General features: G+C 43.7%; 1 protein-coding gene across 1 annotated transcript in view; it reads left to right on the forward strand.

The window, feature by feature from the left end:
* LOC119159511 (adenylate cyclase type 1-like) overlaps nt 1-14,723 on the forward strand; it is a 256,501-nt gene that overhangs the window by 214,369 nt on the left and 27,409 nt on the right. Inside the window, exons 3-9 of the mRNA XM_037412298.2 lie at nt 3,276-3,425; nt 5,369-5,487; nt 7,442-7,553; nt 7,682-7,809; nt 9,423-9,581; nt 11,760-11,904; nt 13,571-13,750. Of these exons, the coding sequence (XP_037268195.2) occupies nt 3,276-3,425; nt 5,369-5,487; nt 7,442-7,553; nt 7,682-7,809; nt 9,423-9,581; nt 11,760-11,904; nt 13,571-13,750 (993 nt within the window). The remainder of the gene's footprint in view (nt 1-3,275; nt 3,426-5,368; nt 5,488-7,441; nt 7,554-7,681; nt 7,810-9,422; nt 9,582-11,759; nt 11,905-13,570; nt 13,751-14,723) is intronic.

Below are 14,723 nucleotides of genomic sequence, written 5' to 3' on the forward strand. Positions count from 1 at the left end.
GTGTGTTGACTAACCTTCTATCTCGCTCACGCGGAAAGAATATTTTTTGGGGGGTGTGATTGATAAATATGGATGAGTAATGTATATGGCACTGCACGAGCGCTTTTTGTTGTCATGCTTTTTACTTTTTTTTTCTTTCGCCCATTTCTATACCCTGACGTTTGCAATAAACGTTTGGTTGAAGTTAAGCGTCTGTATCTTGTGTTCCTGTGTATAAGTTATGCGCTCCCTACCAAGATGGCGCAAAAATTGTTTCGAATATCGTTTGCAGCGAGGGGCGTAGGCAAAGAAAAAAAATAGAAAAAAATGGAGGCGGGAGGAGGGGAGAGGCACGATCTTAATCCGAGGTGGAGGCCGGACAGGCAGTTATGGTACAGTGTAATATAATGATCTGTATGTCATGGCAAAAAAAAAAAAGGAACAATAATTCGGAGGGGGGGTGGGGAAGACCCGTGCCAGGTGTGTCTCCCTCTGGCTATGCAAGTGTGTGCAGTATGTATGCTGAAACGCGTGCGTTCAAACAATGACTGTAAGTTTCATACTTGCGTACCCTGACAGCGTACCCTGGCGGTGCAGAACGGTGTATCGAGTATTGCGTACGCAAAGCGCTGCATGTGCTCTGCTGACATTCTTTTGTTGTTTTCTTCTTTTTTTCTCTCTCTTTTTTAAATACTACTCGCGGTGATTGGCGTCCTTTATATGCCTTAGGTGCGCCAACTTTACGATTCTCTGTTGTTTTGCATTTTTTCGGCGCATTATAATGGGGACACTTAAGATAAAAACGACATTTATCTTATTAGTAAATTGACCTCATAGTCGCAGACGGGCTCTGCTAGGGCCTACGCAGGTCTTTCCATGCGCTACTCGCACAGCCGCAACACATATGCCTGGACCCCTGCCGCACCCAAGCGGAGGGTCAAAGAGAGTCGCCGATTCGCTCTTTACCGTCCGCTTGGGTGCGACTGTGCGGGTAGCGCGTGGAAAGGTGCCTACGTTGTTTGCGGTGGGGGCCAGAGACTTGACGTACCCAATTTCAGAATAATTTGTCGAGCCAATCCGTGACGTCACGCGGGGGGATTTTTTGCGCGAAATTTAAAAATGAAGCGTCTACCTCCATGTTCTTTTATATTAGTATGATGACGAAATTGACTTCGCTTGAGTTCACAAATTGTCAGTCTAATACGATTTTTGTTTCACTTCAGTGTTCGTTTAGGCTCTGTAATACTCCTTCTGGGTAGATGCTCGCGAGGATCTGAATCGCGCATTCACATTCCCGCGCACGCAGTGCCTTCGGACGGCAATGTAAATTTGTTGGTGACGTTCTGAGTGTGTTAAAGGGCTGCGAATCGTATGTGTCCACGAAGCTTTCTGGACACCCTTTTTCTTGTACATTGCGGCCAACGTGGCACATATCATCTTAAAAGAAGGCATCGTGCGCGCTTTGCTCGCTGCGTTCTTCGCGTCTTCCGAGGCTGTCATGCCACTGGTCGGTGCCCTTGAGTAAACCTATCCGCGCGCGCGCTGCCATCCCGTCGGCTGCGGCGCTGTCGCTTCGAAAGCGGAGTCGACGAACGTGGCGTTTTGTTCTTGTAGTCTCCGCGGCGCACTTGGAAGGCTGCAGCAGCACTCGCGGAGAGCGATGGCGCGCCGGAGTGTGCGCGTATCGTCTTTCGCCGAAAGCGCGCGCATTCGACGTCTTCGTGAACGGGGTGCCTGGCTTGTCAGAGAGCGAACGCCCCCCTTTTTCTTCCCAGGGACAGCGACGGCGTCTGGGTAGAGCAGCGCCGGCGTTCGTGATGAGCTTTACGTCCGCGCCGCCCTGCAGACTCGCGAGAGACTCGAGGATAGAGCCAATCCTTCCGTTCAAAGACCTTCTTTGTCTGGGAAATTGTGCTGGATGGGCGCGGGCCGACGCATCCTGTCTGTTTTGGAGGCATGCTGGCCATTATCGGCCAAAGGGCGGGGATGCTTGATGTTCTCGGTATTATTTCTCGACGCACGCGCGCGCGTCTTCCTGCGACTGCGGCCGTGTTGTTGATCTGGCGTTCGCCGGATCGTTGACACATCTCCTAGGAAGTTCAGGCCAATGAGATTCCGAGCAACTTACAGCTCGTAAACTCCTTCGACAGTAACTGCACGTGTACACCTATTTAATTGTGAAGGGACTCGCAGAAGATGGTGGAACCGCCACATGGATACCTGAAAAGTTATACTTCTTGTAGAATATCTCTGACATCATTGAGTTGCATAAATAAATGGTATCTAAGTAATGGGGAGGGGGGATGTTATGTCTTTGTAAGATGAGACACAGAGAACACTGTATGTACACCCACAAATATCCATGGGGGCTGTCAAAGCGGATGCATGGGTGTTGTTGCCGCAGCGGCGTTCCATGCAAAAAAAAAAAAAAAAAGCTGGCCAAGCGAGGTCATGGGAAGGGTTTCTGCGTAGGGGGAATTTTTCCGTTAATAAAAAAAAATGGTTGTCATTGTGCAGACACGCAGTCACTTTCGAAAACACCGTGCTGCAGGTGCCACTGCATTAGAAGTAAGGTGGTCAACTGCTTGAATTTGTAGGCCACAGTAATCTTTCCATTTTCATGCCTTAATTGTGGTGAAGCATTATTAAATACACACTGTTATCGTGATAGCAATTAAACGGACATTGGAGGCGCGTTTTCGTCGTTGCCGTCATGTTCTGTATAAAGTCCAGCTCGACCACACCATTGGTGCCTCGAATGTTCTGTGTGTAAATGAAAGGGTTTGAGTGAAAGGGCACCAGCGTTGCATGGTCGCAGCATAAGCAGGGATAAAACGGGTTGGCCGTTTCGGTCGCACGAAAGGCACATTAAAGGGTGTTGGTAAGGGTGGACGGGGGGGGGGGAGGTATGCGGGGCTACGGTAGTAACTTGACCTTGACCAGCCGGGTGTCCTAGGCGGGCTGTATCCTCAGACGAGATCACCAGATGTCATACACTTTTCTAAGTGTTGTGCTCTTGACGCAAGCTTGCACAGGGGTCCTAAACAGCATGAAGGTCGATTCACTCACCTTAGGGGCTCCATTCCCTTATGTCACTTATTTGTTCAGTTACACCATGTCTTATGCTAAAAGAGAGAACTGCCAGCCTTACTTCATATAGCATTTAAATTTGTTGCTCTTGCATTCATTCCTTTCTGTTTGTCGTAAAACTATGACTTTCAAATGCAATATTAGGTTTTCAATAAATAGGACTGGTGGTGTTTCACTTTCTTTCTTTTTTTTTTTTACACTCGCAGGTTGCTGCCAATGTGCTAGTGTTTATATGTGGCCACCTGGTGGGGGTGTTCGTGCATTCCATCATGGAGCATGCTCAACGAAAGGCCTTTCTGGACACACGAAACTGCATCAATGCCCGTTTGCACATGGAGGATGAGAATGAAAAACTCGTAAGATACAAGTCCTGCCACAACTAAACACAGAGCGTAATGCATGTTAAATGCAGCTTGCCTCTCATCTTCTACAATTGCGTGTGTGTTTGTAGGCATATACTCGTGATGGAGTGTGAGTTTAGCTAGCAGGCTAAAAACCTGTCTAGGTTTCAGCTGAATGAGAAAGTTATATGACATAATGTTGTGAACATATTAGTCCTTCTGACTAATGCTATTTGTGTAATGGGTCATAGCCATGAAAAAAATGAAAAAATAAATAAAGATGCGATGTTATCACGAGATGTCCACAAAAAAAAAAAAGCATCATGTCTTCAGGGTTTCAAGATTAGAAAGTTCCTCTTAGTGACATCAAAATTGTAATATGGTGCACCTCCAATAGGTTTAGGGAGACTGCAAATTTCAATTTAATACTGAGAAGGTCAGTGCGTGGCGTAAAAAGGCACGATTAGATAAATGAAAAACATAGTGCAAAATGCAAAGTGACAGTGAATTTAAGATGCTGTGTGTGGTATGTGGGTACCAGCACAGTCTCTTGCACCATTGGCACTGGGTGCCATGAAAACTGTTGCTAAGTGCTTCAGCCCACAATATCCTTTTCAGTAGATTTAAAATTGAGCTGTGGCTGTAAGCTCGCTGATACTCACACTTTTATTGCTCGCACCTTAAAGAGTGTTTCTTCAGTAGCAGTACAAGGATATAAAGCATGAGTGCACAGGCAGAGGGCCACAAACTGTGTGCAAATCACCTTGTTCTTTGAAACTTTAATGTCTTCTGAAAGCACCGAAACTGCACCTAATGTACAACAAAGCTTTGAGAAATAGAAACGGCTGCTAACCATTACCTCACTAAACTGAGAAAATGAAGAATTTGTGTTAACACAAGCCTGACTCACAAGCAGCATTAAAGGGCCACTCACCAGGCCCCATACCAAATTTTAGTTAGACCATGGAAGTTTTGGGGTGTCCGATGAGGAACATTTCGCCACAAAAATTTCTTTGATCGGTTCATTACAAGCTGAGAAAACTGTTTTTTTGAAGCGGCGTAAAATGAGGGTGAGAGGAGGCGAGCTCCAAACCCTTGCTGCTCCTCCGTGTAGCATTCACAAGCCAAATCTCTTCCCTACCCTCTCCGTCATCCGACCAAGAAGAGATCAGGTGCGCATGACGTGCCCAAAGAAGCCCAACCCCCGTGCAGGCGAGCCGCGTTTATTTTTATTTATTTATTTATTTTGACCAGCGTTGCTTTGAGGTGTACTGCCTGTTTCTGTGGGATGGTTTGGAAACTATGGCTTGGACGCAGTAGAATAGATGAGCACAATGAGTGCACTAACGCGTAGGAGCGTTCCACAGCTGTCGTCAGCTCGATGCGCTGACCGCGGGGACATGAACGCATGCAAAATGCTGGCACATTAGCCCCGCATTTCGTAGCAATTCACGCAATAAAATGAAAGAAAGATGCGCACATTTCCTTATTGTGTCTCATTATTTGTCTCAAGTTTTATTCATCTATTCAGGCAACAAATTACATAAACTATGCATGTCGTGTTAAATTATATAAGCCATGTCACATGGTATACTGTTGAGAACATCCGAGCGCAGTTGTCTATGTAGATGACAAACGCCACTGCATTGCCGTGTGTACGTAGGGCCATTCATATGCGCACGTCATGCCCTCATTCCTTATGCGCGTGCCCGAAAAAGAAAGGGGGAGCATCGTTCTTCTTGAAATTTGACCTATTTCCGCGGCGCATAGCGTTGCAAATTTTGCCAGAAGTGTTCATGAACGCCTCATCTACGCATTGCGCTTGTCAGCTCGAAATTCTCAAACCTGGTGAGTGGCCCTTTAATAAAAGCAATTTTCATTTAGAAACTGTTTGATAAAGTTTCAACTGTGGAGTAATTAGATTGGCACAAGTAAGTGGCCTCTGGGTTATTTCACAGGAACGGCTACTACTCAGTGTATTGCCACAACATGTTGCCATGGAGATGAAAGAAGACATCATAGCTCCCCGAGCTGGCCAGTTCCACAAGATCTACATACAAAAGCATGAAAATGTCAGGTATGTAATGCTCGAATTTTTTTTTCTATCCTGTACTATGTAATTCATGTTCAAATATAAACAACTTGGAGGAATATGGAAGGTACAAGGAAATAATGTTGCAAGAAGTTAGAACTGCAGTTGGAAGGGGAAAAAAAAAGGGAATGATAAAAGTGGCCTACTTAGTTCATAACCTGCAAATATATGAACCCATGTGCACAAGCATAAGTAACGAGTACTTCATTGGGAAAGTGAAACACCAGAACAATATTTGCACACATACACAGCATAGATTTGCTTGAATGTATTACATCGCTGACCATGGATCTTGGCCGGGTGTTGTTCTTAAAATTTTGAGTATGAATCGATATCATAAAAATCATTCAACAGATGTTATAGTGATACTGTATTCTCACAGCCCAATATCTGTTTAGGTCTGATGCAAAAGGGGCGTTTCAGTCACTTAAGTAACTGCATGAACCTCTTACGAATAAACACGTATTGATTTTAACATGCCTATGTTAAAGAGCTCGTGTGGCGAAAATTGTGGCATGGGCACTGGCGCAGTCGGTTGTGAGCGAAAAGTCGGCATTGTCTGTGAGCGGAAAATCTAAAAAGGTGCAAATAAAATAAATGCAAAATGAAAAAATTGGTTCGAGCCACAACAGAGCTCAGGCCTGCTGCGTGACGAGCAGGCGTTCCACCTAAAAGCTACGCTGTTGCTTGAAACTGTTTTGGAAAAAAAAATTATAAATTGTATGAATGTCGTGTAGTGAGAGGAGCCTCCTTAACGCATGTAATACATGAAATAAGCACAAAATCACGCCAGACATCAAAACATGCAAATTGTGCAAAGGGTTTTAAAGGTCCACTTGTTACAGTGCACTCAGACCTGTTCAATCAGCAAAAGCATTGACTTAGTGAGCAGCTGTGTAGATTGATGTGTTGCCTTATGAACATGTAGTGGGCCCTTCGCTGATATGCAAAAAGAAGAATTATGGCTTAGTGGTTACTTCACAACTGTTCTTTCAGTAGGCATCCTAGGACAGTTTGTAACAAACTAATGTTATGTTCACAATCGTTCGTTTCCTTATGGCACGGTTGAAGCTTGCACTGAGAACTAAAGCCAGGCTAGCAATTGAGAAGGCGATGCGCACGAGGCCCAATTACGATTTTGCATTCTACTCTTGAAGACCAAGCTCGAGTGTGTTCCAAGTTATTTCTTGTGCCATGAACATCAGTGGCCAAATGGCTACATGTACGAACATGCACGCATGCATGTATGTGTGCGTATGCATATATATGTATGTATATATGTATGAACAAGTATGTATGTTCACAGAGGTTCGTTTTGTTTGCGACACGGTTGGGGCATCCATTAAGAAGCGAAGCTAGTCTAGCAGTCGAGAAGGTGCGGGCACGGGGATCGATTGCACTGTGGCATTCTACTCTAGAAGGCGAAGCCTAAGCGTTCTCCAAACTTTTGTAATGTTTTATAAGATTGGAATACACATGTAAAAAAAAACACGACTGTAATATTAAGCACACATATCTTTAAGAACAATTGCTTGAATTTCATGTCATGTCCAAGGAAATGGAGAATATCACACAAATATTGATTTGGTTTGTTCAGAAAAGTTTCAAATTGACAGTTACTTGCCCTTCCAAGGATTTGACGTGCTGAATATTTGAGTTCAAAGTTCTTTTTCGACCTGGAACACATACATGAAAGTAGTTCAAGATATATTTTGTTTTGTGTGCAGTTTTAAGTGCAACATTATTCCAGGTACTTTTGCACTAATGGTGAACTTCTGAGCCTGTTTTGTAATAAAAATTGTTGGGGCTTAACGACCAAAAACCAGAATGTAATCTTGTTTTGAAAAAAATGCATGTTTGGCTTAACTCACGATCTCTTAGACGTTTTTTTTTGGTGATTGTTGTACTTTAACTATTGCCGTGCTTGTTCTTCTTGCAGCATCCTGTTTGCTGACATTGTTGGCTTCACAGTGCTGGCCTCTCAGTGTAGTGCCCAAGAATTGGTTCGGCTCCTGAACGAACTATTCGGACGTTTTGACCAGCTGGCTAATGTGAGTTTACCCGTTAAAGAGCTTTTTGTCTGTGATTGTAAATTTGTGCATGATATTGAAAGTACAGGAAATCCTTCAGCATTGCAAGTTTATTCTTGTTGGAAAGTTTCTTTGCGTCTTGTTTTCAGGACAACCACTGTCTGCGTATCAAAATCTTGGGTGACTGTTACTACTGCGTGAGCGGCCTGCCCGAGCCTCGTTCTGACCATGCTCACTGCACTGTTGAGATGGGGCTAGACATGATTGATGCTATAGCGTGAGTGCCGCTTGCTTTCTTTGCTATTAAAAAATATGCTTAGGGTCTCATTCGAGGGCTAATATTATACCATGATTACGTTCTAACATTATTTTATAGCAACCCTTAGCATCTCTTGAGCACGATTTAACCTCTCTGAATGAAAACATTGCCATTGAAGCTTGCTTAGGGCGTATTCATACGTCTAAAGCACATCATCAAGTAAAAACTGTTACGGTGTCATATGATCTTACAAATTTCTTACAATTTCTTACAAATTTGGCATGGCATGACATTGCATGCAGTAAGAGTTACCTGATAACTTATAATAATTTCTGCTTCTTGAAGAAGGACAAGTAAATAGTGCATACTAAGACTGCACAAGAAGTGACACCGTAAAGTTTTGTTTTTACAGCGAAAGAGATCACAACAAGGGTTACGTGCGCTGTTGTTGTCTGCCGCCGATGTCCGTAACCACTATTGAAAAAAAAAAGTACACAAAACACACCAAGGACACAATGGGATTCAAACCGGGGTCCCCTGCATGCGAGCCCAGTATACTACTGCAGAGCCATGCCAGTGCCTGAAGCTCCATTGCAAACTGGCCTTAGGCAGGCTTGAATGTCGGGGAAGGAATCTCGTTAATACGAGTAATAAGCGTTTTAGAACAGTAAAGGAGAAACAAGGCGTCACACATTTCGAATCGCATAACGAATGGGCTGTTGAGTGATCCAACCCATTACAAAAGCTTCAGGAATAATTCTTTATCGACGTCAGCCACAGCATCGAAAAATTGCACAAAAGTTCTTGCAGCTGTGTAGCAGGTAGTGCCACGCTTCTCCGAAGACTAACGAAGAATGGCATAGTGGATGCCTCCCTACTGCAGAAAAATTTGATGATTAATTGTGTAGTGGATTTTCTGCAAGTATGCTTGTAGCAGTTACCCAAAGAGCATTTAAAAGAGGCTGTAAAAAGGCCGCTCTTCCAGTTCTCGCTGTGATTGTGCTGCGTGTTCCACGCAGACCTGGTGGTTTTTTTCGTGTTCTGTAGTGAAAATTCGTGATGTAAAATTTCGTTTCTTGTGTGCCTGTTGCACAATTGAATCATTAATGTAATAAGCTTGCTAAGGCTTCAAGGCTTTGCTTAAGAAATGAAAACAAACAGTATTATTATACAGAATTGTTGATTGATGTGTTTCGCTGACAAAGCTTAGCATCCCAGGTGTGCTAAATGACCTAACTTATTAAGAATATTGCAGAAAGATCTCAATATTTCAGCCAATTAGTGAAGTTTAGGGCAAAATGTGAGTAAAGTATGGGCACAATTTCAGGCAGCGAAAGCCACCAATTTGTTAAGGAAGTTTTCTCACCCCACCATTATATACAACAGCCGCTCACAAAGCTCATGGCCTGCAGTAAGTGTGTACAGGTGCAAAAATAATCGTTATTCTTCTTTTGAGTTAAGTATGTCATTTGTGTGAATGCTAACTTTAATAATTTCTGTTCAGCAGTCTTCTCAATTTAGTAAGCCCTGTGCTTCCTCTAGCTTCATTAGATTGATGTTTACTTTCATTTCGAGCTGCAAAAGGAGTAGCAAAAAAGCGCCTTCATCTTTTGTGCTTGTACACATTGCAGGTCGGTCGTGGAAGCCACAGACGTTCAACTCAACATGCGAGTTGGCATTCACACAGGTCGAGTGCTATGCGGTGTGCTGGGCTTGCGCAAATGGCAGTACGATGTCTGGTCCAACGATGTCACTTTAGCCAATGCAATGGAGGCTGGCGGCATCCCAGGGTGTGTATGACATGGTGCCAAGAGGTAGCAACATCAATACCACATTTTCAGAACGCTGTAAATTCATGGTGACAAAGGAAAGAGTGACCAAAGAAGTGACATGAGCGTAGATTGCAACCACGTATGCCAGGAACCCAAATCAACTATTGCTAACAAAACGCAACGATGTCGCAACATGTTAATCTGTGATTCAATTTGGAACTAACCATTGGTGCTAGTGCCAACTATGTGTATGACAACATCCGACTGCCCAAATTCACCGGTTTTCTATAGATTTGCTTTTATTATCTTATAGTACCTCCACGCTCGAGTGGAATCTGTTTCATCTTGTGATGCAGAAGAAAAATGGTATCAGTGCAATTGAATTTTACTCGCATAATTAGAAGCTACTTGCATTCTATTCTATGGCATAGAAATTTGTGCCGGAATATCTAAGATAGACATATGAATTCTGTTATAAAGTCATTGCAGCCCGAATATGTTATATCATTGCAGCCCGAATATGAGTAATGTGGGTTGCCTTCCTTGTTGGATAAAGAAAGATATGAAGTTGAGTTAAGGCTGCAGCACTAAAAGGAAAATTGACTTATTGATCTACAGTCGCTCACCGATTTTTCGGACTCCAAAAATTCGGACTTGTTGGATATTTCGGACTTCAATATTGCACCGTCAGGGTTCCCATAGGGTTAATGAATTTTTTCGACCATTTTTTCAGACGAATTCGCCCCCAAAAAGTTGGATTTTTCGGACTAAATCGCTTGTTTTGAGCTGCGCCAGGAACCTGTATGGACGCCACCATGTTGTCGGATTTTCCGCGGGCTTGAGTAAGCTCAGTGGCTCAATTTTAAAAGGGCTTTTCTTCCCCAAGATTGAAAAGCAAACATCATATTTCAAGTTTCGGAGGCCCTGTCTGCTTCAGAAAACGCGGCACGGGACCATTTTTTGGTCTTCGGTCAGCCATAGTGGTCAGCACTGTCGTCATCGCACCGCACATGGAGGAGGTGGAGATGCACAGTGGTGGAGTGAATGTGCCTGCCACAATGACATTAGGGAGTTTTAGAATAGCACACCGCGAGCCCTTGCGGTGTGGTCGCTGTCACTGCGCATGAGTCGTAACACGAGTCGCCATTCGCGGCCCGCCCGCAGAAAATCTGAAATAGCGTGCGGCGATCTCGACCCGCGAGGGCCGCGAATTGTTGTCTGTAGCTTCCGTGCATTTGGGTTTGCGGTCGGGGCGAAAGTCCCTACACTTTTCTCTAGGGGGAGCAAACGCTATTCTAAAACTCATAATAGGGAGTTTTAGAATAGCGCACTGCGAGCCCTTGCGGTGCGGTCGCTGCCACTGCGCATGCATCGTAACGCGAGTCGGCGTTTGCGGACCGCACGCAGAAAATCCAAAATTGCGTGCGGTGATCGCGGCCCGCATGTGGCCTGCAAGCGCTGGTTTCAAAGCTACGGTGTCGCTGTGGTTGTGTATTGCGGTTTGCAGCAGCGCAAACGCTATTCTAAAGCTTATATGGCGCCCACCACGCCTGCAACGCTTGCAAACGGTATTCTAAAACTCCCTAATGCGTCCGCTATACCCGCAATGCCCGCGGCGCCTGCAAACATTGTTCTAAAACTTCGCTCGTGGGGACAATGACAATTTCATGCGCAGAGCCCACAGACAAAGAAATTCTTCACCAGGTTGTGCCGCAGCCGAAGAGCGGTTCGGATAATGACGACGATGATCGCCCGCAGCTGTCGGCAGCGGAGATCGCCACTGTGGTGACGCTTTTGTCGAGCATTTACGGTGACGATGTCACCTTGGCACAAATACGGGCGAACCAAATCGCTTCCAAGCGTAGTATGAGGTAAGGCAGAACCATGGACTTTTTTAAGCCTGCCTGATGCAATAAAGTTCATATTTCTGTCAAAAACAAGTTTTTCGGACTGTTCGATTTTGGACTTTTTTCGGTTCCCCGCCAGGTCCGAAAAATCGGTCGACGACTGTATTTATTTATTTATTTATTTATTTATTTATTTATTTATTTATTTATTTATTTATCTGGTTTGATTTGATTTGGTCCATTTGTCTATCGATCTGTGCATAGCAGAGATATTTGAGTGTCATTTCAGATCAGCTAGTCTAACAATATATACTGATCTGTGTGATTTCACTCTCTCCCTCCCTCACAGGCGTGTACATGTGACAGAGGCAACTGTGGAGTGTCTGCACGGCGAGTACCAGTTGGAGCCAGGCAGAGGGCAGGAGCGCAACAGCTACTTGCGTGAACACAATGTCAACACATATTTCATCCGACCACCTGCACACAGGAGAAAGGTGTGCCCAATCTTTCCAATGCTTCTTTCGTAATGTGACACTTACTGTTGCATGATATAGTTCACCACGTTTGCTTTAATCTGGGAATGTCGGAACTCACCCATGAGCCACGCAAGGGCCCTGTTGATCTCTCCCCCCCCCCCCCCCTCTTTTTTTCAGCAGGGGTCAGTACCACCTCGCAGGGCTGATTCTTTCATGGTTTAGAGCTCTTGAAGCTTTTGTTAGGGCATAAAACATTCTCATGCTTTTGTTTTTCTGTATGACCATGTTTCACATAACATTTCATTACCGTGAAATCTTAAGCAAGCACCCCTGCCCAAGCAAGTGCCTGCTACCCTTTTCGGAAGATTGGGAATACGCACCAATGACTGAGTAAGTTGTTCCCCCACCCCTCCATTTTCGCCATTTTTTTTAGTACCTGTCTTCCAGTCCTGCAGCAAAGGTTCCCAGAAACTCAAGTTCTGAGAGTCTTTAGATATGTGCACAATTTTTTAGTACTTTTACTGTGCGGTGCCTCATATTATCGAAACATTTGAGGACCGTCTTTGGCCCCCTTGTCATAACACATCAAATTTTACATGACGATTTCCTCCAGTTCAGCTAAAAAAAACACGCGAGCGTGCACCCACAGCACATTCATTGCAAAAGCTGGAAGAGCAGCCTTTCTTGAGTATTTCTTATTTAAACCCTCTTGGGGACACTACTGCAACACTGCCATAGCACGCACTGTGCCATTATTCATTATAATTTTTAGGTGAGGAAGCACCCACTATGCCATTTTTCGTCACTCTTTGAGGAAGCGTGGTACCTGCTACACACCTTTGAGGCAATATTTGTGCTTTGTTGATGCTGTGCATGACGACGATGAAAAATTATGGCCGAGAGTTCTTAATGGTTATGAAGCATCCACTGACCCACTCGTTATGCGATTCGCAATGTGTGATGCCTAGTTGTCAAGTTACTCTTCTAAAATGCTCTGTTACACATGTGAGTGTGATTCCTTACCCTACATGAGGCCTGCGTAGGGTCTGTTTGCTACGGAGCTTCGAGTACCCGCGTAACTGTAGGGTAAAATGCTGGGCTGTCACACAGAGGGCTCAAGTTCAAATCCCACTGTGCCCGAGATATTCTTAATGTATTTGCTTTTTTCTTATTTCATGCGATAGCGGTTACGGACACGGTGGTGGTGGCGAACAACTACGATGGCGGAATCGGAATTTGAAGACATCTTGTTATACTTTCATTGTTAAACAGTAAATGCAATGCGTTTTCAGTAAAGCATGTTGTTAGAAGCACTTCTTAGCAGCTGTCCCACTGCCATCTTGAATTTTGGTCCGCAACTGAGCACGGGTCCCTTTCCAAATCTTGCCCGATTTTCTTTAACCATAGAGAGATGCTTGCTTAGCATTGTGTGGTAGTTTTGTTATCATAGGTTTCCAAAACTTAGACAGCTTTGAATCATACAGTATAGTATAGTTCATTTATTCTTCATTATCGTAGGTACAACTTTTTAAAGTCCTATCCCCATGCACCTTCGTTCTTTTAGTGTTAACATTGCGAGGACACAATAGTCACTTATTAAGAGATCGGCTGAACAAGAGACCTGAAATTTGCAGTTGTTTATGGCGGTACATAATCAACAGCTGCTTTTCTTATTCTAATACAGACGATGCTGTTCAACCAGCTGCATGTTCGACGCATGGCTGGTCGCAAGCTGTCATTCAAGAATGTCTCCAATGTGGTGGTGCAGCTGTTGCACTCTATCAAGTACAGCATTGATGTGCCCTTTGCCAACATGGCCATGCCTGGCCCCAGTGGTACAGCTGAGAAACAGCCTAGCAAAAAGGTGATCTGTTTTCTACTGGGTACAATTTAGAAGTTGCTCGTTAATGGTGTCTGGAACTAGGTGCTGTGCTAAAGTAACATTAAGGTGGAACACTGAGCAGCTTAGACTGGTAAAACATCCTTTCACATCTCTATTGTTCTTAATTTTGCAATCAAAAGTTCACTGTTAGAGGAAGACATACAAACATCAATGTTTTGTGCTTAAATTTTGTGCCAAGACCCTCGCACCTGAATGTCGGCGTTATGTCACTGATTTCAACCTTTTCATATCTTTGGCTCAATAAAATTTATCAAAACTTGAAATATTTTTGGCAGTGTGATGTACACAGACAATACAGGCATGCTTCTTCACCCTGTATGAATGAGCCATTGCATGAAAGTGCGCTCTATCGTGTAGTTTCTTGGCTTTTCTTTTTTTTTTTCTATCCCCCTTCTTATTTTTTCTTAAGCAGTGTTTCAGTGAGGCTCATGCTCATTTGTAGAAGTTTTTCTTATTTATCAATGTTTTTGTCTACAATACCATTACTTCTATGTGTACATTCTGAATTCACTGTTAATATTTTTGCTTACAATATGTTATATTCTTTATTTCGATATGAAGTTATTTTCTGATTGTCGCATGCTGTTACAAGCTTCTTGCATATTTTTTGTATAGGAGTTTCTGCCTAAAACTCAATATCATCTGGCAGCTCAAAATAAATAAAATATTTAAAAATGAATAAAAACACAGTCACTGGATTTTTTAAAACAAAATATAAGTCATTTTCCCATTGGGGAGTTATGTCTGCTCTAGTAGACACTGTACCCAGTCTGTGACATTACGTGTGGAGGTGGAGGAACTTGAAGAGCAACATCGCCACCTGCGTTTTTTTTTAATCATTTTCTGGCGAACGAATCTTCTTTTGATGTTAGGAGTCGTTTTTTGCTATTTTAGAAGTGTCATTTACTAATACAAGAAAAATAATTTGGCTCTT

Source organism: Rhipicephalus microplus, chromosome 1 (assembly GCF_043290135.1).
Source record: "Rhipicephalus microplus isolate Deutch F79 chromosome 1, USDA_Rmic, whole genome shotgun sequence".
Lineage (NCBI taxonomy): Eukaryota > Metazoa > Arthropoda > Arachnida > Ixodida > Ixodidae > Rhipicephalus > Rhipicephalus microplus.